Source organism: Vombatus ursinus, unplaced genomic scaffold, assembly GCF_900497805.2.
Source record: "Vombatus ursinus unplaced genomic scaffold, bare-nosed wombat genome assembly UNPS02009770.1, whole genome shotgun sequence".
Taxonomy (NCBI): domain Eukaryota; kingdom Metazoa; phylum Chordata; class Mammalia; order Diprotodontia; family Vombatidae; genus Vombatus; species Vombatus ursinus.
The window spans coordinates 3,980,077-4,007,455 of NW_020949548.1; the positions used below are offsets into that span (position 1 = coordinate 3,980,077).

The 27,379-nt window shown below is 37.2% G+C and overlaps 1 protein-coding gene across 1 annotated transcript in view; it reads right to left on the bottom strand.

Annotated features, from left to right (window-relative positions):
• Nucleotides 1-27,379, bottom strand: part of LOC114036142 (leucine zipper protein 2-like) — a 232,090-nt gene that overhangs the window by 134,333 nt on the left and 70,378 nt on the right. Inside the window, exon 4 of the mRNA XM_027852556.1 lies at nucleotides 8,377-8,544. Coding sequence (XP_027708357.1) covers nucleotides 8,377-8,544 — 168 coding nt within the window. The remainder of the gene's footprint in view (nucleotides 1-8,376; nucleotides 8,545-27,379) is intronic.

The window sequence follows — 27,379 nt, forward strand, 5'->3', positions numbered from 1 at the left end:
TAAGCATATGAAGTCAAATTTGAACTCAGGTTTTCCTGACTCTAAGCATGGCACTCTATCCACTGTGCCTCTTAGCTTCTCCCAGATAATCACACCCAATTCCTTCAAATTATCAATTGAGATGACAGAAAATCAAGACTTTTTAATATTATGAATAGTTTCCAGCTTATTAATATTCTTCCTCAAATCTAGTCCTGAGAACAGAAGACAAAATACTCTATCTGGATTTGATCACAATAAAGGCCATAATTTAAAGTCTTAAACAATTTCATTCAAAGCAGCTTAACATTTAAACACTGTTGACTTCACATAGATTTTTAAGTCCAGCAATATATGTTGTTGTTTGTCCTTTGTTCTCAAAGAGGACCATGACATTAGGAAGGAGATGTCATGACTTGCAAGTGAATTGGATTTAAGTGAGGAAGGCTATGCAAAGTTGTCAGCCTCACTCTCTCCTCTGGGGCCACCTGGGTCCAGTGAGAAGATATAAATCAAGATGACTGGAGATGGCCCCAGATGCACTGGGAGGCCTTGATCTTTTTATGCTAAGGTCTTTCCCAGGTCTCAGTCTATCTGAGGCAATGCCAAGTCAGTGATGAAGGCTAGGTAAAATGGGACGAAGAATGGCCTCTTTTACCTTGTCAAAAAAAAAAAATCAATCTGGCAGGGGAATACCCTCAGAACTTCTGACCAAAACGTTTACACTCACTCTGAGCCATAGAATCCAAACAATTACCTAGTGAGACTTGGACAGGGACCTATCAATGAAAGCCAGAGTGATTTAGGTTTAAAGTACGGTCCTGACATCTTCCTGATACCATGGTCCCCATGGTCCTCTTCAAGAACAAAGAACAAACAACAACCTGTAAGTAGTTATGTCTGCGGGTACCAACTAGCCAGTACCAGTTGGTCAACGCAGCTCCCTCTATCCCTTCTTTCCTACCTTCCTTCCTGCCTTCCTTCCTTCTTGCCTTCTTTCCTTCCTTCCTTCTTGCCTTCTTTCCTGCCTTCCTTCCTGTCTTCCTTCCTTCTTGCCTTCTTTCCTGCCTTCCTTCCTTCCTTCCTTCCTGCCTTCCTTCTTTTCTTCTTCCCTTCCCTTCCCTCCCTCCTCCTCCTCCTATTCTCCTTCCTCTCCCTCTGTCTACACATGGACATGGAGGGTCCTTACCTGAGGGTGCTTTGCCCAAAGGAATATAAATTTTGATTGCTGAAACCTAGCAAAGTATGTTGGGGTGTACAGGCTAGATTTCCTTTTTATGGACCACGTCTTAAACCCAAATCACTCTGGTTCTCATTGATTGGCCAACAATAGACCCCAGTCAGTGCCTCACTAGGTTATTGTTTGGATTCTGATGGCTCAGAATGAGTGTAAAGAGCAATTGTTTCTGTTTTGGCCAGAAACCCTGAGGGTCTTCTACTCCTAGCAAAACATACATACAAACAAGCATACATAAAATGCATATATAATATACATATACAATATAAATATATACATATATACACACATATGTACACATATACATATATACATACACACACATATGCACACACACATATTTCAGATGAACTGTTATCTGGTCATGCTTCACTCATCTTGGGAATGGCTAAACGAACGTGGGTGTAATCATGTAATGAAATGCTGTTGTACCATAAGAAACAACAGAATAATGGACAGTTTCAAGTAAAGTGGGAAAACTTCTATGAACCGAAGCTGAGAGAACAATTGGCCCAAACTAGCATCTTATTAGACTCTCAAGTCGATTTTGGACTCAGCTAGAACCATAGTATCATCAGTTTAGCTGGGGAGAAAACTTGGATGTCATCCTACAAATGAGCAAAATGAAGTCCAGATAAGTTAAATAAATAACCTAAGGCCACACAGATAATAACTATTAGAGGCAGAATTTCAACCCAGGTTCTCTGACTGCAACCTAGTTGGGGCCCAAGAAGAAATAACTGGAGGATAATTGAACAATGGACTATGTGAAACTGAGGTATAGCAAGTGAGGACAGATTAGTGTGAGTTATAAAAATCAGGAAAGGTGTCATAGAGGAAGTGAGCCTTGAGGAATGGCAAATATCTAAACAAGCTAAAAGGTGAAAGGGGAGATTTGTAGGTAGAAGATAAGCACAAATAAAGGGAGCAAATGTTCTCCCTGCCAATGTACAGCTGGCATATCTTGTGCAGCTCAACTTCGCTGTGTAAGAGCAGAGGGCAAAGTGATTCCTGAATATTCACTAGTAGCTTTATAAACATGTTAAGACAATTTGGGACGAGATGAAATGTACTGTGTCACAGCGATCTGTTTCAGAAACCTCATTAGTTGACTAATTGGATGACCTTATGCCATTTTTTCCACGTGGTTAAGATGTAACCTTTTCCCCCTCAACTCTGAAATGAATATCTTCATGGATTTTAAAGTGAGAATGTGTTCCAAAAAACTTGTTTCATCCTAACATTATTGGATGTTGTGCTGTGTTCACCATGCTAGAGAAATGAGTAGGGGAAAAGAAAAAGAAGTCTTGGATCAGATAATTAGCTGAATGCTCACATAAGAATCAAAGAAGTATTTGGACAAAAACCAAACAGACAACAATAACAACAACAAAACAACTTTGATCATTGGCCATTCTTTTCTCACCATGGATTAACGAGTAAAGAAAATTAAAAAGCATCATACCATCTCAACGTCGTCACTCCATGTTTCTTACATCACTATCTATATTATTTGTTCCCCCAAACATATTCTTTCATATGTAATATTTATGTTCTGGTATCAGTATTCATTATCTCCATATATCCCTAAGCAACTCTTCTACTCTCCTTTTCTCCCCCACTTAAGAGTATTTTATTTTTTTCCAATTACACGCAAAGATAGTTTTCAACATTCACTTTTATAAGATTTTGAGTTCCAATTTTTTTTCTCCCTCCCTCCATCCCTTCTCCCCTCCCCAAGATGGCAAGCAATCTAATATAGGTTATACAAGTACAATCATATCAATCATATTTCTACACTACTCATGTTGTGAAAGAAGAATCAGAACAAAAGGGGAAAACCACAAGAAAGAAAAAACAAAACAAAAAAAAGTGAAAATAGTATGCTTTTATCTGCATTCAGATCCCACAGTTATTTCTCTGGATGTGGATAACATTTTCCACCATGAGTCCTTTGGAATTGTTTTAGATCATTGTATTGCTGAGAAGAGCTAAGTCTATCATACATAGTTGATCATTGTACAATATTGCTGTTTCTGTTTACAATGTTCTCCTGGTTCTGCTCACGTTACTCAGTTCATAAGTCTTTCCAGGTTTTTCTGAAATCTGCCTGCTCATCATTTCTTATAGCACAATAGTAGTCCATTAAATTCATATACCACAACTTGTTCAGTCATTCCCCAATTGATGGGCATCCTCTCAATTTTCAATTTTTGGCCACCACAAAAAGACCTGCTATAAATATTTTTGTACACGTGGGTCCTCTTCCTTTTTTTTAATCATCTATTAGGGATACAGACCTAGTAGTGGTATTGCTGGGTCAAAAGCTATGGTTTTATAGCCCTTTGGGCATAGTTCCAAATTTCTCTCCAGAATGGTTGGATCAGTTCACACCTCCACCTACAATGCATTAGTATTCTAATTTTCCCACATATTCTCCAACATTTATCATTTTCCTTTTCTGTCATATTAGCCAATCTGATAGGTGTAATGTGATACCTCAGAGTTGTTTTAATTTGCATTTCTCTAATCAATAGTTATTTAGAGCATTTTTTCATATGATCAGAGAGAGCTTTAATTTCTTCATTTAAAAACTGCCTGTTCATATCCTTTGACCATTTATCAATTGGGGAATGATTTGCCTTCTTATAAATTTGGTTCAGTTCACCATATATTTGAGAAAGGAGGCCTTTATGAGAAATACCAGCTGTAAAAATTGTTGCCCAGTTTTCTGCTTTCCTTCTAATCTTGGTTGCATCGGTTTTGTTTGTACAAAACCTTTTTAATTTAATTAAATCAAAATTATCCATTTTGCATTTCATAATATTCTCTGTCTCTTGTTTGGTCATAAATTCTTCCTTCTCCATAGATCTGACAGGTAAACTATTCCTTGCTTTCCTAATTTACTTAGGGTATCACCCTTTATATCTAAATCATGTGCCCATTTTGACCTTATCTTGGTGTAAGGTATGGCCAACCCACTCTTCTTCCAAGCTTCTATTACTGCTGAGGGCACAACCATTCATTCTCCTTCTCAGTCACTCAGGCTCCCAAAGTCACTGCCATTTTTTTCTCTTTACTCTCATTCATTCTACATGATATGGCATAAATGCTTCCCCTTATCAGGCAGCAATCACCCTACTTTAGGGCCTGTCCAATGGACTCAGCAGCCCAATGACTGATCGTGTCTCAAGTCTCTCCCCTTTCCAATCTATTTTTCATCAAAGTTGTCAAAGGCATATAGTTAAGGTCAGACTGGCTTCTTCCATGTTCCAAATACTCAAGGAATTTAATCACTTCCTTTTAACTTTAGGACCACAGAAACTTCTCTGTTGGGTATTAAAAACTCTTCACAACCTGATCCTATTTTATTTTTTTCCAGTCTGTCTACAAATTACCCCCCTCTTGGACTTACATTGTTTAACCATCCTGACTTACTTGCTCGTCTTCACCCAGGATACCATCTCCTCCCCCTATGCCTTTGCCCTGGCCATTTCCCTTCTAAGAAGCACTCTCCTTCCTCCTATCTGTCTCTTGGAATTAAGACTCAACTCAAGCCTCTCCTTCTGCAAAAGCCCTTTCTTAGTACCTTGGTTTTCCTCTGTCCTAGCCTCTACTGTTAGTATATTCTCCACAAAACTTACCCGTTTTCTACTTTCTAAGACTTTAGTCTATATATGTAATATATATGTTAGTGAGTATATATGATGCATATTTTATGTGTAGAATTCTGTACATAATGTATATATGTGTATATAAATAATACACTCTAACAATATATGACAGTGCATAGAGATTATAAATACATGTATGTGTATGCATATATGTACAAATACCTATACATGCACATCAATATACATTGGACATGTTATCTCCCTTGATAGAAGGCAAGGACTGTAGTTCCTGACACACAGTAAGCATTTAATAAATGGTTGGTATTTTGCTTGACTGCTTAGTCCCAGTTAATTCTATTCAATTCAGATCACTAAGCATATATTAAGATACTATTGGGTGCTACATAAAATTCCAGATGATGGAAGTACAATGACAAACACAATATGGTCCTTACCCTAAGAAACTAGATACTTACTGGAAGTAAAAAACACATATACAGATAAGCAATACAAAGTAATAATAATAATAATAATTTGGGGCATGTAGAACATTAACATTTGGGGCATCAGGAAAGGTTTCTTGTTTTGGTTTTAACTTGAGTTCAGGCTTGAAAGAAGTTAGAGATTCCAAAAAGAGAAGGCAAGAAGGTAGAGGAATCAGGATTTGGTAGACAGCCTTTGCAAAGGCATGGCAATTAGAGATGTAATACCTGCAGCAATTAGATGCTTAATAGAATCATAGAATCTCAGCGTTTAGAAAAGCTCTCAAAGGTGATCTGGTCCAATCTGTACTTAATTAGGAATCCCTTCTAGAATCTCTTCAATTAGTGATTATCTGGACTAGGCCTCAAGATATCCTCTGTTGGGAAATCAACATATTTTAAGACAGCCCACTTCACTTTTTTACAACAATAATTTTCAGGAATATCTCCCTAATATTGAGCTAAAATTTGCCCTTCTGTGTTTTTGACACAATGGTCATTGACATCAAGCAAAACCAATATAAAGACATCCATGTGAAAGTCCTTCAAATACCTGGAGATGGCTAAGATGTGCCCCTTATATCTTCCCTTCTCCTGTCCAAACTCCTTTCACTGGTCCCTTATCGGTTTCTTGCGTTATTACATTTTTTCAGTCCCTCTACAACCCTGGTCACCATTCTGTGATATGCTCTAATTTGTTAATAACTTGAAATGAATTAATTTTCAAGAGAACAAGTACTGACCAACACTGGAAAGGGCTGCCTGAGGAAATATCTGAGTGCTCAGTCACTGGAGGACTCCAAGTAGAGACTGGATAACCATTTGCCAAAAATGTTACAGATTGGTTCTTGGTGAGGTTCCTTTTGAATTCAGTAATCTTTCAGATTCCTTTGAACTCTACATTTCTGTGAAATGTTTCATAACATGCCTTTAAATACATTATGAATGGGCAGTTAGGCTGCACAATGAATCAAGTACTGGGCCTGGAATCAGGAAGATCTGAATTCAAATCTGGCCTCAGACATTTATTGGCTGTGCCACCCCAGGCAAGTCACTTCACCCCGTTTGCCTCAGTTTCCTCATCTGTAAAATGAACTGGAGAAGGAAATGGCAAACCACTCTAGTATCTCTGCCAAGAAAACCCCAAATGGGGTCACAAAGAGTCGGGCATGACTGAAAATGATTAAACAACAACAACAACTTTATTAACATCCTCTCATTCAATAAGCATTTATTTAGTGCCTTTGATGAGTCAGGCAGCATAATAGATGTTAGGGGTAAAATTATAAAAATGAAACATTCCCTGCCTTTAAAGACTTCACATTCTGTCGATGTAAACCTTTACATGTACAATATGTACTCTTATATTAGAGATTTTAAGAACATTCTTTGGAAAATCTCTGTACTCTACAGAGACCCTCTGCAAAAGTCACTATAAGTTCTTCCCAACTCCTTGAATAAATGTGCAGTTCAGAAAGCCTCACCACCTATCACTAGCAGGAAATAGGCTATTTGGATGAAGATCGCATCTTTTTCGAAGAGAAGGGAAGTTGATAGAAATAAACAGACACTTTCACACCCAAGGAAAACCATTTCTGGCTTTAAAGCCTAGCTTAAACCCCAGCACTCCCTGTTCTTACACTTGCAGCATGTAATGCTGCCTAACAGAGTGATAAGATAAATGGAAACACTTGTCTGTGAAACGATTTTTGACTGAGAAACCTGTTTGCAGATTACTTGGTGAAATTACAGAGCTGGATTCAGGACACCGAAGGATAACTGGCCAGTATACAAACAGAAATTCATGATATGAGGTTTATTACTGTTAGATATTTTGTCCTGATATAAGAAATACTTTCCTTTCACAAAAATAACAGCCCCTTCTCCATCCACCACCATCTCAATACCTGAGCACATCCAAGAAAACAAGAAAGATTAAGATAGCAAAAAAGAAGAGAAATCCTAATTAGTATACATCATCTTCATCACGAACAACTATTGGCCACCTAAACAGGCAATTAATCTTCTGGTGAACATATCATTTAATTTTAGAGTAGAACCTCATTAATATTAATTCTACATATGAGACATTGGAAATTTGGGATAAATGAGATAATGGCTGAGCCGTAATTCGTGTTTGCCCATTGGAAAGAAAAAACAAACAAAACCAAACAAAAGCAAGGTTTGCTGAGAAAATTAAGGATAAACAAAATCATTGGGGCAGTATTTAGCCACAAGCTGCCAGCAACACTCCTCGGTGTTTTCGAAGCAGATTAAAATATAATTGAGGAACGTTTAACAAAACAAATAAATAAAAATACAACACAACATAAATAATGTTAATTTGTAGTTTTCTAAGTCACTCTGTAGATGGCAAGGATTCATCTCTATTTTAGTTTTACGCCCTTTAGTTTTACACTTACTTCTTAAGGACAAGAACTAGAACTGTGGTTAATATGGTATAAGGAAATCTCAGGTGAGAAAACTCCCTCCACCTAAACAGATTGGCACCTTCTCTGCCACTGAATCTGGGTGCACTGCTGAAAGCATGAAAGGTTAAGTGCTTTACTCTAGGGTACAGAGCCAACATGTGTCGGAATTAGGATGTGAAGCTATGTCTTCCTAGATTCAAGGTCAGCCTACTATCCACCATTACAAGTCAAATCTCTAATTCATGTAATTCTAATAATGAGAAACTGGCTTAAGAGAAATTGCTTTCAAGATTCAAATCGACTTCAGGTAACAAAATTGAATTCCTTTAAAATATGTATATATAATTGACCTTTCATTAAGTTTGGTTGGGCTCGTAATCCAATTAGTCTGACATACTGAATTTGTAACATGTTAGAGAGGAACTGTTTCCTTGGTGAAAAAGGCTGGTTTAAAACTTTTGCAAAGTAACTTTGGTGACATTAGAAACAGGGCTAGCATGATCGTCTAGATTCTTCTTAATCTTTCAATGAATTTGAAATCCTTCTTGGTTCCACTTTGATAGTCTTGCAGGAGAAACTGTCAAAGGAGTACTTTGTCTTATTTCATTTTTAGATGCCTGAATAAAATGTACCTTTTTGCTTGTCACAGCAGCTGGAACTTTTGAGTCATTTGTATTGGGTGATGGCAGCCTCCTCTCAGTTAGTTTGGACGGCATTAGGCTCATAGCTGGAGGTTGATTGCGCAGAACAGATGTCAGGCAGAGTTGGACAGTCTCCTTCAGAGCTTTCAACTGGGACTCCTAAGGAAAATAAAGAGGCATCAAGTTCTTAAAAATTGGGTCCAATAAATGGAATAATCCTATACCTGTTCCCTCCATGGCTACCAACTAAACGCTTTATAAGAGTCATATATTTTTAATTAAAATTAAACCAACCAAACACGCTCTTTTTATAACTGCTCCATGAATTTTCGGTCATGCTCTGGGGCTCAAGTAGTCTGGAAAATTCATAATTTGTTTCTCTTGCACTGACATATCAGAGTTATTCGGTTGAAACAAGGCTAACCATGGACAACTAAATAAAAACATTTCATATTTACAAAAAAGGTAAAGGAAAAAAATTTTTAAAAATGAAAAAGCTAAAGGAGTTTCTTTACCCTTTCAGGGAAGTATTAAAAAAAGGAATATTCCTGTTTTACAGATGAGGGAAATGATGACCCTAAACATGAAAGGACTTGGTCAAGGTAAGCAAATAACAGAGCCAGGACTTTGATCTGCATCTTTTAATGCTAAAGTAATCACTCTCTTTCATTCCATGTTAGTATGGGAACTTTGTATTTGGTCCTGGCCTTTGGATAGCAATAAATATTATCACATTTGCAATATGCTCCAAATACCTATCGAATCTGTCTGGAGAAATGTTTGATTTTCTAGCAAACATAACATCCCAGTACCCTCAATATTGACAAAGATTTCCTTGACACAAAGAAATGGGGAGATGGACCTCATGTCAAAGAGTTTTACAGCAGTGACTATTTTAGTGAAGAACATGTGTGGTTAACTGTATATGTTATTAGGAGACTAATTATTCTATGAGACTGAGTAATATCCTGAGCATCTTCAATAACTTCTGCCTCCTATTGTAGGACTGAAGGGTGGAGCAAAGAAATCCTCCCAAAGCCTACACTGAAAGAGGATTCTCAGGCCAGCCATCTCTTTCATTTCCCATTCAAATAAGCTCATTGGACCAGACTTCATCCTGCCCTTTGGGCCCTCCTTTTCAGCTTTCTCTTGTGTATTATCTTTTCCCATTATATTGTAAGATCCTGAAGGTCAGAGGTTGTCTGTTTGTGGTTCTATCCCAAGCGCTTAGTACAGGGCCTAGCACATAGTAGTCACAATAAATATTTGCTGGTTGACTAAGAGAAATGAACAGTCTATTGTAGATGCCACACCCAGGTATAGAGGTTTGAAGACATTCACTGTACTTTATGGCTCTCTGCTGCCCACCTCAGACAACACTGACCCAATTACGGGTACATCTTGGCCACAACTGGGGATGTGATAAGAGCTGGCCAAGAAAAGCAATAGCTGCTTCTTAGCTGTCTCCTTAATGACAAGTCAAAGTCAATTCACATTTGCCATACCGCATAATCCCCTGCATCTGAACCTGACCAGCATGGGTAGGTAATGAGGAAGAGAGCGTCCTTTGCATTCCCCTGTTACACTTACAGCAAGATTCCTGGGCCTGCATAGAGCACTGAGTGAGAAGGGCTTTAATCTTTCCTCCATGGGTACATAGGAGGAAAAAAGAGCAACGTTGGAATTTATGCCGGAAAGTAACTATTTCCTTTCTTTTTATTTTCTTTCTCATAATTGTGTGGGAGTTGGGAGAGACTAAAAGACAGAAGAAAAGGGGAAAATGCTAATTATTATAATATGTGTAAGCACATAAAATGCTTACATTACATAAACAATATATTGCCGAAAGATAGCTTGTTCTCAGTGTAAAGAGGGGCGAAGAAGGAAACTGGGCTCATTACATTCATATCTATGTGCTCGAGTCCATACACTAATACCATAATCAGAAGCTTTCCCTGAGGGCAAGATTTTACTAAGACTATAAATACATGGTAATAAGAACTCCCATTTGGATGGTGTTTCAAGGCTTACAGAGTTCTTTTCTTACAACAATGCCATTAGGTAGACAGTACAAATATTAGCACTCCCATTGCTATTCAGATCAAAACTTGGGTTCAAAGGGACTATGGGACTTCCCCATAACAACATAGCTAAAAAGTATCAGACCTGGGATGCTAACTCTAAATCCAGGGCTCTGTCTACTCCCTGGTTGAGTACAGGCATACTTCATTTTATTGTGCTTCACAGATACTGTGTTTTCTTACAATTGAAGGTTTGGGGTAACCCCGCCTGAAGCAAGTCTATTGACACCATTTTTCCAACAGCATGTGCTCACATCATGTCTCTGTGTCACATTTTGGTAACTCCCATAATATTTCAAACTTTTTCATCATTATAATTATTATTATATCTGTTATGGGGATCTGTAATCAGTGATCTTTGATGTTCCTAGTGTAATTGTTTTGGGGTGCCACGGACCACACCCATATAAACGGATAAACCTAAATGATAAATGTGAGTGTTCTGAATGCTTCAGCAACTGGCCTTCCTGGTCTCAGTTCCTCTCCTCAAGCCTCCTTATCCCCTGAGACACAATAATATGGAAGAATATTACAGACACTTAGTTGATAAAGCAGCAGAAGGGTTTGAGAGGATTGACTTCGATTCTGAAAGAAGTTCTACTGTGTAGAAAATGCTATCAAAAATCATTGCATGCTACAGTGAAATTTTTCATGAAAGGAAAAGTCAATTGACATGGCAAACTTCATTTATTTTTAGAAATTGCCACAGTCACCCCAACTTTCAGCAATCACTACAGTGATCGGTCAATAGCCATCAACACTGAGGCAACAACCTCCTCCATCAAAAAGATTATGACTTGCTGAAGGTTCAGATGATGCTTAGTATTTTTTTAGTAATAAAGTCTATTTTAATTAAGGTATGTGCATTTTTTAGACATAATGTTATTGCACACTTAGTAGACTACAGTATAGTATAAACATCACTTTTGTATGCACTAGGAAACCAAAAAATTTGTGTGGCTTGCCTTATTGCAATGTTGTCTTTATTGCAGTGATCTGGAGCTGAACTAGGTATGTCTAAAATGTTGGTAGTTCTACATTGTGTGAGAAACAATCAATCAACACCCATTTATAAATCATCTGCTATTCCAGGGACTGTGTTAGAGAGGAAGAATATAAAATCAAAAGTCAAAAGTTCTTAAGAAGCTTACATTTGATTGAGTAAATACACATTTATAAACTAGATATAGATCCACATGGTATATGTGTATATACACATATGTATGTATACATGTGCATGTCTGCATGCGTAATATATGCACATATGTATATATCTATATCTACCCCTATATTTTATAAATACATATGTATATATTTATATACATACTGCTGTTTTTTATCCTTTGTTTTAGAAGTGGACCAATGACATTAGGAGTAATATCTTGGCTTGCACATGAATTCGATTAAAGTGAGGCAGAGAAGTTGTCAGCCTCACTCTCTCTTCTAAGTCTCATGACTGGACAAAAGTCAAGAAAACTAGCAATGGCATAAAATGCAGTGCTTGGCCTTGGTGTCTTCAATGCCCAACCAAGCTCTAAGCACTCTACAGAGCCTGCTTCAGCTGTCTTCATGGCTTTTGGAACAAATTGGTCTCATCATTCAGCCAGGGGAAGCCTTCACATGCTTGAACTAGACATTCCCCTATCTCCCCCACAGGTTGGTTGCCCTTAACCTGGTTTACCTTGTCTGCTGATAAGGTTTCCCTGGTTGTGGCCACTGGGTGGAAAAGCAACCTTGAAAAGGGCTTAGCAAGCCCTCACACTAGAGGTACTACTCCTCTTTGAACATCCCCACAGACCCCTATATACATACTAGATAATGATATACATGATGTATATACATATGCATGTGTGCACACATATATGTCAAATCATTCTAAATATACGTCTATTCATCAGTTATGCAGATAGCATCTCCCTTCATAGGTCCTTTATAGCTAATCTGGGTATTTATAATAGTCAAAATGACTTAGTCACTCAAAGTCATTCCTAAAACAATATCGCTGTTGCTGTATACAACATTCTCTTGGTTCTGCTTACTCATCTCTTCATTATTTTGTGTAAGTCTATCCATGTTTTTCTAAGATCATCGAGCTCATCATTTCTTATACCACAGTGGCATTCCATCACAATCATAAACCACAACTTGTTCAGCCATTTCCCCCATTGATGGGCATCCCAGAAACTTCCAGTTCTTTGCCACTACAAAGAGAGCTGCAATAAATATTTTAGAACATATCAATTCTTTTTTTCCCCTAATCATCTCTGGGAATAGACCTAGTAATGGTATTACTGGGTTAAAGGGTATAGGCAGTTTAATAACTCTGGGCATAATTCTAGATTGCTCTCCAAAATGGTTGAATTTGCTCACAATTCCACCAACAATGAATTAGTGTCCAAATTTTTCCACATCCTCTCCACCATTTGTCATTTTCCCTTTAGTCACTTTAGCCAATCTGATAGGAGTAAAATGATATCTCAAGATTATTTTAATTTGGTTTCTTTAATCAATAATTATTTATATTATATTTCTCTAATTAACAATGATGGCCTTTTGATTACCATTTCCAGAATTATTTCCAATGTGTGGCAACCCTTAGTGAGCACAACATAAAGGGGATAAGTCCAATTTTGTGCCTTGTTCCGCCCTTTATTAAAACTTATTTTTCACCCTAGATATGAATTTCCTAGATTTCATCATTTATCCTTGCTCTCCTTTCCCAAATGATACACTTTGATGACAAAACATTCTCTCCCTTGGCTTCAACAAGCTGGCAGGTAATTTTTGCAATGGAACTTTTTCTTCCCCCTTCATTTAAAAATCAAATCACATCTCAAACTTCATCCAGGTACCATATGCTATAAGACCTTCCATTTCTGACTGAAGTGACACTAAGACATAGACTGTTACAGCTGATCCACTTTGTAGCCTGGCCATACATAACTAACAGAATATTATGCAACTTACAATAGCATCACATGAAGTATAATGTACCCAATAATAAATGTGATAGGACTAAGCTTATGGACAACACCCAGATATTTTCTAGTTTCTTAATTTCTCAACTGTATCAACAGGTCCTTGGAAGTAATGATGTTTTATGGTTCCCTGATAGCTCCCATGGTGCCCAAAACAGAGTCTTAGAAAGAATAGGTTCTCTAAAAATTGATTGCTTGATAATACTTGGCTCACATTTGTTGCATGCAATGATCATATCCTGTTTTCCATTATAGTTGTGTTGTGTACATATGTGAATGTGTGTTACGGTCTTATTCACCTCTGCCCTCCTTGACAACAAGTACCCTTTCTGGCATATCCTTACATTATCCTCGGTGCCTAGTCCCCAGAATGCACATTTAACAAATATTTTTTTAGATTGAAAACACTGAATTGAATAGCATCTTCAAAGAATCTCACAATCACTTTTTTTTGCAGGAAACAGTGTAGCAATAACCGGAGAGCCGCTGTTACAGAGACTGTGAATAATGTAGAGGAAAATAGAATAGATCGATTAGCTTGACCTGATGACCTTGCTATGTTGAACTTTCTAAAATACGACGATTCTCTTAAAAGAGGGCTTATTGAATGGATAGCAAATAATAAAGAAGCTCTTTTTTAAATGTATCTTTTCTGTTTTCCCCCTCTGTATATTTCAGTTCCCAGTCTATAAACGAATATAACAGACATTTCACTCTGCATGTCTGCGTAAGAAAACTAACAATGCTGCTGTTTAACAAAAGAATGGAATTTAAGGAACGGGTGAGGAAGAGAAGTATCACACTGTAGAGACAGAAAATCAGCGGAGGAAGGGTTGTGCAGACACTGTCTATTGGAAAGGGGCACCCATTGATCCCACCTGCTGGAGAAGGAATTAACCATGATGATATTTAACTAGGTGCCTTACAGATGGGAAGATGCTGGCATTAACAAACTTGCCAATGTCATCTTGGAGCGGGAGAGCTGACTGCTATGTAGGGGGAGGTTAAGTATCTGCCACGTCAGCCAATATGAATATCTTTGAGGGTTTTGGATGCCGCCTTTATATTGAAGTCCCCTGTCCTGCCTGCAGTGCCACTTGGCTCAAGAGTGTGCCCAGAGAGGATGTCTTCTGTTGTTGTTTTGGGACAAGTGGCACTTGTATGTCTTGAGCTAAGGCACTCAGAGGTGAAATCAGGGCAAGCAGACCCCAGAGAAACCATTCTTTTATACTAAAAAATTAGGTTTATTCACTATGAGTAAGTCTTTTTTTGTGACTGCATATCACAGAATTTTTCTACATCATGTCTCATTCTCAATTTGGGGGTTTGCAGTCTCTGAGGAAGCCCTTCTCATTGCCAGGGCCAATTCCACATGTCTAGGTTGTCCTTTATCAATTTTGTTTGTTACTGCTCCATTTTCTCAGATGACATAGTTTGAGGAGGGGAGGAAAAAGAGGTATGAGTATGTCCCTCCCTCTGAGTTAACCTGCCTCTTCCTACCCTTTGGTTATAGGTATAAGAGTGGCTTTTCAACGCATTCCCACAGCTTTACTCCTAAAGTAATTATTCCCATATTTCTGTTGAAATATCCTCCTTCTCTGAAATAATGTCCAGATGCATGCTTAATCTTTTAGCCAACTCCAATACATGTGATCATCTGCTTTTATCCCAAAGTTCAAAAGCATGTATTCCCACCCAAATCTATTAATTAGATTGTCTGAACCTAGTTTATGACTTCAGTTAATTGGTTCAACTGAAATGTCAAAATAATTGTTCATATTTATTTTATATCTTAAATTTATCTCTTCTGTATATGAATCAAAAAGAAATCTTCACCTGATGACAGTATCAGGATATAGATATTCTTGTTATCTATGTCAATTGCTGTGTATAACTAACTTCCTCCACTCCAGGACCCCATAAGTTTTCTGAAAGCAGAAAACGTTTCATTTTTATTTTTGTCTTTTTTTTGTTGTTGTTGTTCCTTTCATTTGGCAAAATCCTCAGCAAATAAGAAGTGTTTAATAAATGTTTATCACAATGAGTAGGCCATTATAAGTGCCCTCAGATATAACTGCTAATTGTATAGCTAGAGATCCCCTCTGAGACCTTCTTTTTCTCCTTTCTGTTAAGGGTATTCAAAATCTAGAGACCTGAACTCTGATATAAAACACATAAAAATTCAGTAAGTCCTTAAAGTCGCTAGTTCATAACCATCCTGTAGACCTGTTTTACTCTCTTGCAAATTATTTACTGGATGTGTTATTTTTTGTCATTCAGTCATTTTTCAGCCATGTCTGATTTTCTTGGCAGAGATATTGGAGTAGTTTAGCATTTCCTTCTCCAGCCCATTTTACAGATGAGGAAATGGAGGCAAACAGCCTTAAGTGACTTGCCCAGGGTCACGCAGTTGGTTAGTGTCTCAGATCAGATTCAAACTCAGGAAGACGAGTGTGTCTGACTCCAGGTCCTGTACTCTACCTACTGAACCACCTAGTTGCTCATTTACTGGATATAGGACACATTTCATAAAAAGTCTTTTGGTGATCCAAACGGGATCTAGTCCATGCTCTTCTTTTAATCAAATGCTAGCAGTATGCCTGAAATGGCTGTTTTGGATGTGTGTGTGTGTGTGTGTGTGTATGTGTGTGTAGAGATATAGATATATATATATATATTCTAGATTGCTCACCAAAATGGTTGGATTACTTCACAATAGTTCACACACACACACACACACACACATATATAAGTTCATATATATATGCATGTAGATATGAACTTAACAGACAAGTCATCCAATCGCCTATTTGTCTATCAAAACGTATTTTTTTAAGTCCAGTTAGTAGACTTCTCTTCAATTATAATCTTGTTCAGAACATCCTCAATGATAATGGTGAACTTTCCCTTTCCTATTCCTCACTTCATCTTACTGATAAGAGAGTCCTTAAATGAATCGTTTCAGGGTTGCATTTACAAAGTAAACTCACATGCTTTTGCCATTCTTTAGAGCCTCTTTGTTGGAGAATTTGTTTTCAGTCAAACACGTTCTTATAATCAATAAACAATAACCAAGGCAGGATCTTGTGGTCTATGTACATGTTACTCCGAACTATATCTCAATCAAGTGACTAACTGTGAAAGTACAATATCTAGTAGAATAGTGCTTGAAAAAGTCATTTTTTCATATTTGCATCAAAAATATACTCAATAAAAAAGTATTAAAATTTAAAAAGACAAAAAAAAATATCTCCAATACATTGAGAGACATACACATAAAAATAAGAAAATAGGCAACAAAGTTATTGATGTAGAGTTGAAAATCGCCTTAGATACCCTCTAATACAACCCCATCATTTAAGGAAACTATGGCAGGGAGATATTATATGTCTTGCCAAAGGTCAAAATGACAATGAGTGGCAAAGCCAGGATTCAAAGTCAGGTCCAAGTTCCCTGTAGTAGACAGAATAAGATAAGAGTAAACATGGGGAAAAGAAGAGGTAGAAGAGACCTGAATGAATTTGATATTAAAAAAATAATAAAAGTCTTATATTTGCAGATTAAGTCAATCATGCCAGGAGAGAAAATATAGGACCTTATTCTCTCTATCTCCACTAAGATATTGTGATTATTTTCAATGATTTCTCATTTTTTTCCTTTCTTCTAATTTGATGATTTCTGTGGTTGCTCCATTTGATCAACTGATTGGATATAGTTGATTTTGCTATCAAGTTCATATCAGCAATCACTCATTTCATTTTTTTTAAAGATATAGTCAGTTTCATTTTCTTGGCATTCAATGTTTGCCATGGTTAGTGCTTTTTAACTTTATGTTATTAAACAATATTTCTAATTTGTAGTACTGAGATCTTTGAATAGTTTCCAAATCTTTGGTCTCTTTTTTTCCCCTTAACAAAGCATATTTTTCCATGTATTTTTCAATATCAACTTAATGTTAACCTCACTGAGAATACCAGTACATGCTCATTTAATTTGCAGGATTTTATCAACTTTTTAAATAAAATTTCTCTACCTTTTTATGTTTTACAACAGATGTTGGAATTTAATGTGAAATTACTTTCGTAGAGGTCTTTTGCTTACATCCATAGGAATTGCAAGCTGAGAGACAAAAATATCCCATGAAATTATTTTTCTTGCTGCCTTTGAGAGCGTGATGAAAGCATCTCTGCCAGCTCATTTGCTTGCCTCTCCAAGGAGAACATGTGAGTCATCCTTCCATTTAGCAATAACCTCCTTTTGACTTCAGATTTTATATCACTAGAATATCAATATTGATGTAGCTCACATCTTACAAAAGTGTAATGATTGGATATTGGACAAAGATTTTACATTTGCAGGACATACAGTTAATAGCTATGGATATCATATTAACTCTCAGAAGCTTAGATCCCTCGGCCTGCTTCACTGGTGTCACTGTGGAAGCAGGAAGGGGACACACAAAACTATTGGTCATTTTTATTATTTGTTTCATATGTTACTGTGGGTGGTAATTCATCAGTTAGTAACCAAGTTAAGTTTGCAGGGTCTCTCATTAAAATGTAAACTACTTGAAAGTAGGAATTATTTATTCCTTTTATTTGTATTTCTAATACTCACCACATTGGATAAGGGATAAGAATTGGACCCACAATTTCATTTTTATAAAGAATTCCCTAGAATGAAGAACCTTCCTCTACCACTACAGATCAGGACCTTTGCCCCAACATAGAGTTGTAGAGAGTTGTCCAGATCCCTGAGAGAATATATAACTTGCCAAGGACTATCTCTACAGTGTTTTTCAGAGACTAAAGCCAGCTCTCAATGCACTAGAGACACTACCTCTAATATCATCTAAGCTAACAGTAAGAACTTAAAAACTTTTGCTGACTAATTATCTAGGTGGTCTTCAGATAATGAACTCAGTTTATTGATAGAACTGTACTAAAGAATAATCATGTTAAAGAATTTCAAATAATAGTTTGCATATTTCATTGGAGAAATATCTCATTCTTTTGAGACACAAATATATATGTATGCGTGTATGTATATATATACACACATGTATATATGCATATGTATATATCATACACACATATGCATACACACACGTGTGTATATAATATATGCATGTGTATATATAATATATACATGTATACATGTATGTTTGTATATGATATACATGTATACATAATATATATGTGTATGTGTGAGTGTATGTGTGTGTGTGTGTGTGTGTATGTGTGTATTGGATTATATTGAAACCATAACTCAAATCACCTTGTTAATTTTGGACAAGATCTTTGAGGTTTCTTTTTGACTCATTTCCTTAAGGGCACTCAACACAAGGTGAGACCCCTTTTAAGCATTTAATTAATACTTATTAATTTGTCTTATATGTCTAAAATCTAATACAAAGGTTTAGATCTGGATAGTAGATGAATTCACATGCATATGTACATGCACACGCACACACACAAGGACAAGAACAAAAAACAGAAGGAGTACAGAATTCCTGGGTTCAAGTCCCATCTTTGAAATATATAGCTATATGAGTATGGACAAATTATTCCTGGAAAAGCACTTTAGACTCTAAGTTATAGAACCATTGCTGATCTATATTGGTGAAGTTTCTGCATTGAAATGGAATCACGGGTCTATTTCAAAAAATAATTTAATGATTTCAAAGTCAGCTATATATTTTATCTCACTTGATTACTGAATTTCTCTTTGGACCTCAGTTTCCATCTCTTTAATAAAAAAAGAAAGAAAGAAAAGAAAAGTCTGTGTAAGGATACTTCACTGAACACCATAAGCTTGTAGTAAATAGTGTTTCATGCATGAATGGATAAATAGCAGTAAGAGTTGATAGTTACATAGAATTTAAGGCTTGCAAAGTTCTTTGCATAGATAGTTTCATTTGATCCTGACATATGACTATGACATGGGCACTATAGTTTTTTCATTTTGTTTTGTTTTGTTTTTTAAGTAAAGTCTCTTTAAGTGAAGGAACTGATGGTCAGAGAAGAGAAGGGATTTACTGAAGTCACACAACTCAGCAGTGATGGTGGCCAAGCTCAAAGCCAAATTTCCTTGAGTTCAATCCCTTTCTCCCTTAGATCTCTTTCTTTGTGGTGAATAATTAGGGAGGTGAAAACCTTCCTGAAATTTGCCTTCTTGGCCTCAGCATATCCACAGCAGTGTAATCAGTTTTAGATTTCACATTATTAGGATGAATATTGATAAGCTGGAGAGAGCCAAAGGTAGGCACCAGGAGGTGAAGGGCCTCAAGTGCTTTGACTGACAGGGGAGAATTGAGGGAAATTAAAATGTCAAACCTATTTAAGAGCAGACTTAGGTAGGAAATGTCTCCTTTCTTCCAATATTCAGATGGCAGGCATGTCAGAGTGGAATTAGATTTATTCCATTTGACACCAGGGGGCAGAATTTGGAACAAAGGGTGGGAGGTAGAGGGAGAAAATTTCAGCTTGATTTAAATAAAGGCTTCCTAACAATTAGAATTATACAGAAGTAGAAGGGAATGCCTTGGGAGACAGTGGATTTTCCTTCACTGAAGAGCTTCAAGCAAAGGCTGAACAACTACTTCTCAGTAAAAGTATAGAAGCATCTCACGTACAGACGTGGGCCAGACAAGAAGGGCAGCGAGGTATTTTTCATCTCTGAGATGATAGAATTCTGCGGATAAAAGAATGAGTGGGGGCAGCTAGGTGGTGCAGTAGATAGAGCACCGGCCCTGAAGTCAGGAGGACCTGAGTTCAAATCCGGCCTCAGATCAAACACTTGACACTTACTAGCTGTGTGACCCTGGGCAAGTCACTTAACCCCAACTGCCTTAAAAAAAAAGAATGAGTAGATGGGCAGATGAATAAATGGATAAATGAATGAATGAATGGAAGGATAAATGACTTCCACTTACCTTACCTATTTTTTTGGGTTGGTGTCAGGAACATGTGAAACACTATATACTAGCATAAAATATCATACAAAAGTAAGGGCAATCCTTTACAATGACCTTAAAAGACAGACACTCAAGGAAAGTTTCAAAAAACCCTTATGTAAAGAGATGACGAGAAATGAGCTCATCTTCATTATGTTGCCAATCCCTAGGTAGCCTAGCCTTTTGTATTTTAACAGTTCTTTGATTCAGTAGCTAAAGGCTGTCATAATTCAAAATACAATCATAATAATAATTGACATTTATCTAGTGTGTTACATTAGAAAAGCCTTTTTATACCTTGCCTCATTTATATAGTGCTTTACATTAGAAAATGTGGTACACCTTGCCTCATTTAATCTCCATTGCATTTATGTGATGTATAGTTGTCCCCATGTGACCAAGACAGAAACTGAGAATTGCAAAGGGGAATTGACTTACCTAAGGTCACTTGATGGCAGATATGGAATTTGAATTCTGATTTTCTGCCACCAAGAAAAATTCTTTTTATACTACATCATGTTGCCTCTGACTCAACGAATAATAGAAATTTTCTGAAAATTCAGGGTTGATTCAAAGATGGTGAGACTGTTAGCACATATATCAGTCATTACAAACGGCAGTTTGCTTTATCAAAAAAGAGCCCAGGGCCAAGATGCTGGAACATTAAAAAGGATGCTGTTTTCATAATATTTATGAGGGTTTTAATGAAATCTGAAGGCCTGATCCAGTAACCTAAGGAGACAGATACTCAAAGTGAGTAAAAACCTCCTATAAAGAAGATGGAGGGAAGTGATTTGATTTATCATTAAACCGGACTTACTTAAATTGTGAAGGTGAGCAGAGCCTTTCATTTTGCTTTATGTCTCAGGTTAATAGGCCACATTCTCATTTGGGAGAGGCCTTCATGAGGCATCCATCAGATATGTGAAGAGGCCATTTGGCTCTCTGTGACAACAAAGGAAGTAATAGAGACTAGGAGTTAGATGAGAGGATTGATAAGAGAGAGACAGGCGAGAGTTACCATGTTCCTATTTACATTTGGAGAGAAAGCAGAATGGGCACAGAGAGAGAAAGAGAGAGAGAGAGAGAGAGAGAGAGAGAGAGAGAGGAGGTCTGGGAGGGGCAATCTGCACCAAGGGGCTCATGGGTAAGGTAACTGGGGCCAAGCCTCCCCCTGCTTTTATGTGTGTAAATGTGTGTTCAGTCATTTTAGTCACGTCCAATTCTTCATGACGATATTTAGAGTTTTCTTGGCAAAGATACTGGAGTGGTTTGTCATTTCCTTCTCCAGCTTATTTTACAGATGAGGAAACTGAGGCAAATAGAGTTAGGTGACTTACCCAGGATCACGCAACTAGGAAATGTATGAGACCAGACTGAATTCACAAAAGATGAGTCTTCCTGACTTCAACTCTAGCACTCTATTCACAGTGCCACCTAATTACTTCCTAGCTGCTTCTATACCCTCTTGTTTTTGCGGCATGCTTTCCATTCTCTCCACCATTCATCTGGAATTTACTCATCCTCTAGAACCCGGCTAAAGTACTACCACCTCCAGAAAGCTTTCTCTGATTCTTCCAGTCATCACGGATCTTCACTTTCTTGAGCTCACAGACCAAAATGTACATATTTTTGTTTGTTTTAAATGTAGTCCTGTTATTTATTAAAGTAGATTCATCAGGTCACAGATTAGAGCTGGAAGGGGCCCCAAATGCCCCACTGATTCCAACTCCTTCCTTTTACATAAAAGGAAAGCAAAGACCAGGGAAGTAAAACAAGTTGTCTGAGGTCGCAGAGTTAATAAGCCACAAAGGGCAGGGCTGCGTAGAAGGAAATTCAAATGATTTTGAGGACTAATTGCTACATCTTCAGTGGGAACATTTACCCCTTGGAAATTGGTAAACCTCTACAAATCAGGGCATGATTGATCCTTCTGTTGATTGTCTCCACTTAAGAAAGTCATGGACAAAATGTTAATCAAGAAGATTAAATCTAAAAGCATGTCACGCATACATATTGTTTATGTTAAACATTTACCAGCAAACCACTGACTGAGGGTCAGGTCTGAACTCTGATTTCAGAGCCAGAACACTATCGATTCCACCAGTTCCTCAAGTAGGAAACTTTGTGTTCCAATGGAGAATGGGAATTGTTACGGAATTTATAGTCTCAGTGAGCAGTGAAAGGTTGAGTCAGCTGGCATAACAGGCAGAACCTGGGCACACCTTTCCTGACTCCAAGTCCAGCTTGGTACCCACTATGACATGGTACCTCTATCCACAAGATTATCACTCAAATTTAAATTATTTTCTAATTAATATAAAGTTTAAATGTTTTCTGCTCTCCTGTGTCCTGTTTTGTTATCCTGTCTAAATCATTAGCTTTTCCTCTTAAATAGGCCTCATGAGGAAAGGGGCTTGGATTGGACAATATCTGCAAACACTTTCATCTCTGAAATATAGCCTGGGAAGGTTTGCTGTGTCGGATAGAACATCGCACAAGGCCCATGTAGTTCTGAGATTTTGTGATTTTATGAGTCTGCCTAGGCAGTGAGACTTGAGGAGTGATGCCACAAAATCAAGATTATTCATTTGTCCATTCGACAGCCTGAAATTCATATTGCAAAAGTCATTCCATTTGCCTTTCCATTTGACCCTGTTAAAAACCACATTATTTTCAAGGAAATAATAAATTAAATGCCCTTATTTCTTCTGGGAGAGAGATGGTATTAACATTCCTACCTTTCCAGTCTTCTCACATTTGATTCTTTCACATAGCATACAATCTAGTAGCATTGGCCTATTTATTCCTTGCATAAAACGCTCCAGTCTCATCTCCTTACCCTGTGCATTTTCACGGACTATTCCGCAGACCTTAAATTCACTTCCTTCTGGTTCCTTAAAGTCTCAGCTAAAATCCTACTTTCCATAAGAAACCCTCCCCTGTTTGCCTTAAGGCTAGTGTCTTTCCTCTGAGATGACCTTCCAACTATATTTTCTTTTCTATATCTTCTGAATACACACACATATTTGTATGTTATCTTCTTCATTACACTGTGAGATCCTTGAGAGCAGGGACAGTTTTTACCAATCTTTTTATAACTAAGACTTATCATAGTGACTAGCACATAGTAAGTGTTTAATAAATGTTTATTAAGTGAGTGACATTCACCTGTTAGAGTGGATGAATAATAAATTAATCCATGATAATGCATTAATGGGTTTTACTGGATCAGCTTAGCGAAGTAGGATACTAAGAGTCCCAATAGAAAACAGGACCTGAAAAGAGTGGGACACAGAACAAAGAAGATTTACTGGTAGAACCAAAAGGTCCACTCAGCAAGGTATGGATCATGGCCACTGTTTAGACAGGGCACGTCTAGGTGATGTACTATAATTGGAGTGAGGGGAAAGAGAAAGAGATTGCTTGATAATTGGTATGAGAGTGGTGCAGGAGTAAAGAGGAAGAAATGAATGACAAAATGTGGGTGCAGGAGAAGGAGCCAAGAGGATAAATATCACATCTACACCAAAGACTGGGTTGTCAAAAAATACCAGGAATCCACTGCTCTTGTACTTGCCGGTATACTCTGTGCCATTTCTTCTTCATCCTTATAAAGAAGCTGGAGAACAGTGTGTTCAGGGCAGGGGATATTAACCTGGGGTCCATTTTTTTTAATATTTTGATTCTTGCATTTCAATATAACTTGCTTCTTTTGTAATCCTATTCACTTTATTTAATGCATTTTAAAACAGTGTCCTGCTAAAGGGTCCATGGTCCTCACCAGATGGCCAAAAGTATCCATGACACCAAAAAGTTTAAGAACACCTGTTTTAGAGAGAGTCCATGATGAGGTATCAGGGTCAGACCTGAAGTTTTTGAATACTACTGATGATAATAAAAAATCCCTTATATTATTGTAATGCTTTAAAAATTACAAAGCACTTCAACATATATTTACTCCTTGAGCTTCACAAAAGTCCTGGGAATTATTCAGCACAGATACAATTCTCACCATTTTATTATCCCTTTACTACAGATGTGGAAACTGAAACAGACATTCTAAATATGAGTGACAAGCTTCAGAGAGAGGTTGGAATAGAATTTATTGAAATATTAAGATGGATTCACATGGGCTAGCTAGAATATCATGGAAAGAACATGGGGTTTGTTGTCAGTATAGTTAAATAGAGAGAACACAGGGCATAGAGTCAGGAAGACTTGCCTCGGGAACTTATTCTCTGAGTGGCAGTGGGTGTCACTGAACATCTCTGGGCCTCAGTTGTCTTATCTGTAGCATGAGAGGGCTAGGCTTAGTGACTTCTAAGGTCTCCTCCAGCTCTAAATCTATGATCCTAGGAAGAGGGGGAAGGGAAGGTAATAAGTATTTCTAAATGCTTTACAAATATTATCTCATTACATGACTTGGCCTCAAATCTTTTCCAGTTACTAGCAATATGACCTTGGACAAGACACTCACCCCCTTTCAGGCTCAGTTTCCTCATCTATAAAAGGGACACAATAAATCTCTCCTTGCCTCTATCACAAGACTGTTTTAAGTGTGATTTAAGTAAAATACTTTACAATGTAAAGCATTATATAAGGACTCAGATAGGACAATGAAGATGCTGGTGATGCTAATGTCCTTTCCCCCTAAAAAAAGTCTACAGTTTTACCAAAGTCCCATAGCTAACTAGGGACAGAGCTGAAACTCTGCCATTTGATTCAAAACTTTGAACATTCACTTAAATACCTATTAGAGCAAGGTGCTTTCCCGGGCACAAGGGACCTCCTGACCTCAATGAGCATACATTCTTCTACAGGCAAACAACATGGACACAGATAAATAAACATTCCATATATACAAGATGGGAGAGAAATCTAACAACTGGGGAGGAGAGAGTTCAGGAAGGGCCTTATGGTACAAAGTATATTTTAGACAGCAACAATCTTCTCTTCACATTACAGTTGCAGCACTGAACATGGCTTAGCGTTACAAATAATAACTCTGATTTCAGTTATCTTCCCATTTCAGAGGCAGTCTGCTTTATGTTTGAAATCAGTCCATGATTTAATACAATTAGACTGTGGCCGAATCCAGTAAATAAGCACACTGACTGGGAATTCAAAGTAAAGCAAATCTGACCCAATGATCACCAATAATATCCTGATGACTCATAGGATCTTACTCTGGGAAACCTAAGTACTAAGGCATTAACGACTCCCTTAGAACAGTAGAGGCAGCTAAGTTGTACCAGCATGCGTAGTGCCCTGGGTGTGAAGTCTGGAAGACCTCAGTTCAAAGGTGCCTTCAGATGTTTACTAGTTGCATGACCCTGGGCAAAACACTTAACCTCTATCTCCCTAAGTTTCCTTAGTTGTAAAAGGTAGATAATAACAGCATCTCCCTCCCAGGGTTTTTGTGATCATTTGCTATTACTGATTAATTATTAATTAAATATTATCAATAAATGATATTTGTAAAGTGCTTAGCATAATGCCTTCCATGTAGTAGATGGGCACTACATAAATGCTTATTCTCTTCCTTTCCTCCTTACTCATCCATATGTGTCCAAAGATATGAAATGGAAATAATACCAGTAGCAGTACTGTCATGAAATATTTTGTCTATATTTGCATCATCTGGTCAACTTTACATCTGTGTTTCAACTTAGTTGAAATATTTGAAATACTTCCAAAATAAATAACAATAAATAACACAAAATAATTGGCTGGGCAACTAGGTGGCATAGTGGATAGAGTGTCAGGCCTAGAGTCTGGAAGACTCATTTTCCTGAATTCAAATTTGACCTCAGACACTTATTAGCTATGTTACCGTGGACAAGACACTTAACCTTATTTGCTTCAATTTCTTCATCTGCAAAATAAGCTGGAGAAGGAAATGGTAAACTACTTCAGTATCTCTGCCAAGAAAACGCCAAATGGCATCACAAAGGGTTGGAAATGACTGAAAAATGTCTGAATAACAACAAATGTAATTGGCAGGCCCACTAAGAACCCAGAAAAGGATAATGTTTTCTATTTGAAGAAATAATCACAAAATAAGTGTCAAACAGCAGGGTAAATTATTATTATTTTCATTATTTTTAGCATATTCATCATAGAAGGATAGGGTTGTTGAAATGATTAACTTACAGTGAGAGAATAAGATCATTCACTGAAGCATATCTCCAATAATTAATTTTTAAAAGTTTTTTTTTAAGTTTTCCATATCAAACATCTAAACTAACTATGGATTTGCTAAAAATTTACCCAATCTTCAACATTAAACATTACTTCAACATTCACTCTGCCTTTCAACTCCAGTTATGCCATTAGTTTTGTCTGAGATGTGGTGAAAACAATATGATTGTCTCTGGACATAGTAACATTAAGAAATGTCCAAACATTTCTGAAACAAATATTTCAGGCTGGGGAGTTTGGAGCTGGGCCCTCTTCACCATTATATTTAATCGGGAAAGAAGTGGGATAGAAAATTCATCAGCAATCATTTATTAAGTACTTACTATGTGTCTAATGTGTCAAACACTGTGCTAAGTGCTAGGAATACAAAGAAAAAGAAAAAAAATAAATAAAAACCAACCAACAACCACCCCCATTACCAACTAAAAGGTTCCTGCCCTAAAAGACCTTATATTTTACTGGACCTCAACTTACACTACTCCCCATCTTTTCAGTCTTGTTTAGTAATACTATTATTCCCCTATTAGCACTCAGCATTCTATATTACTCACTTTTTTATTTTTTACTGTAAATGTACCAGGTTTGTAGTATGACCTTGGGCAAGGGACTTATTATCTCTTGGGCTTAGTCAGTCAAAGGGCCCTTCCCACCCCTCAAGTTTCTTAATTCCAAACAGCTCACAGTCTAATAGAAGAGAGACAACATGCAAACAATCATATATAGATAGATAGATAGATAGATAGATAGATAGATAGATAGATAGATAGATAGATAGA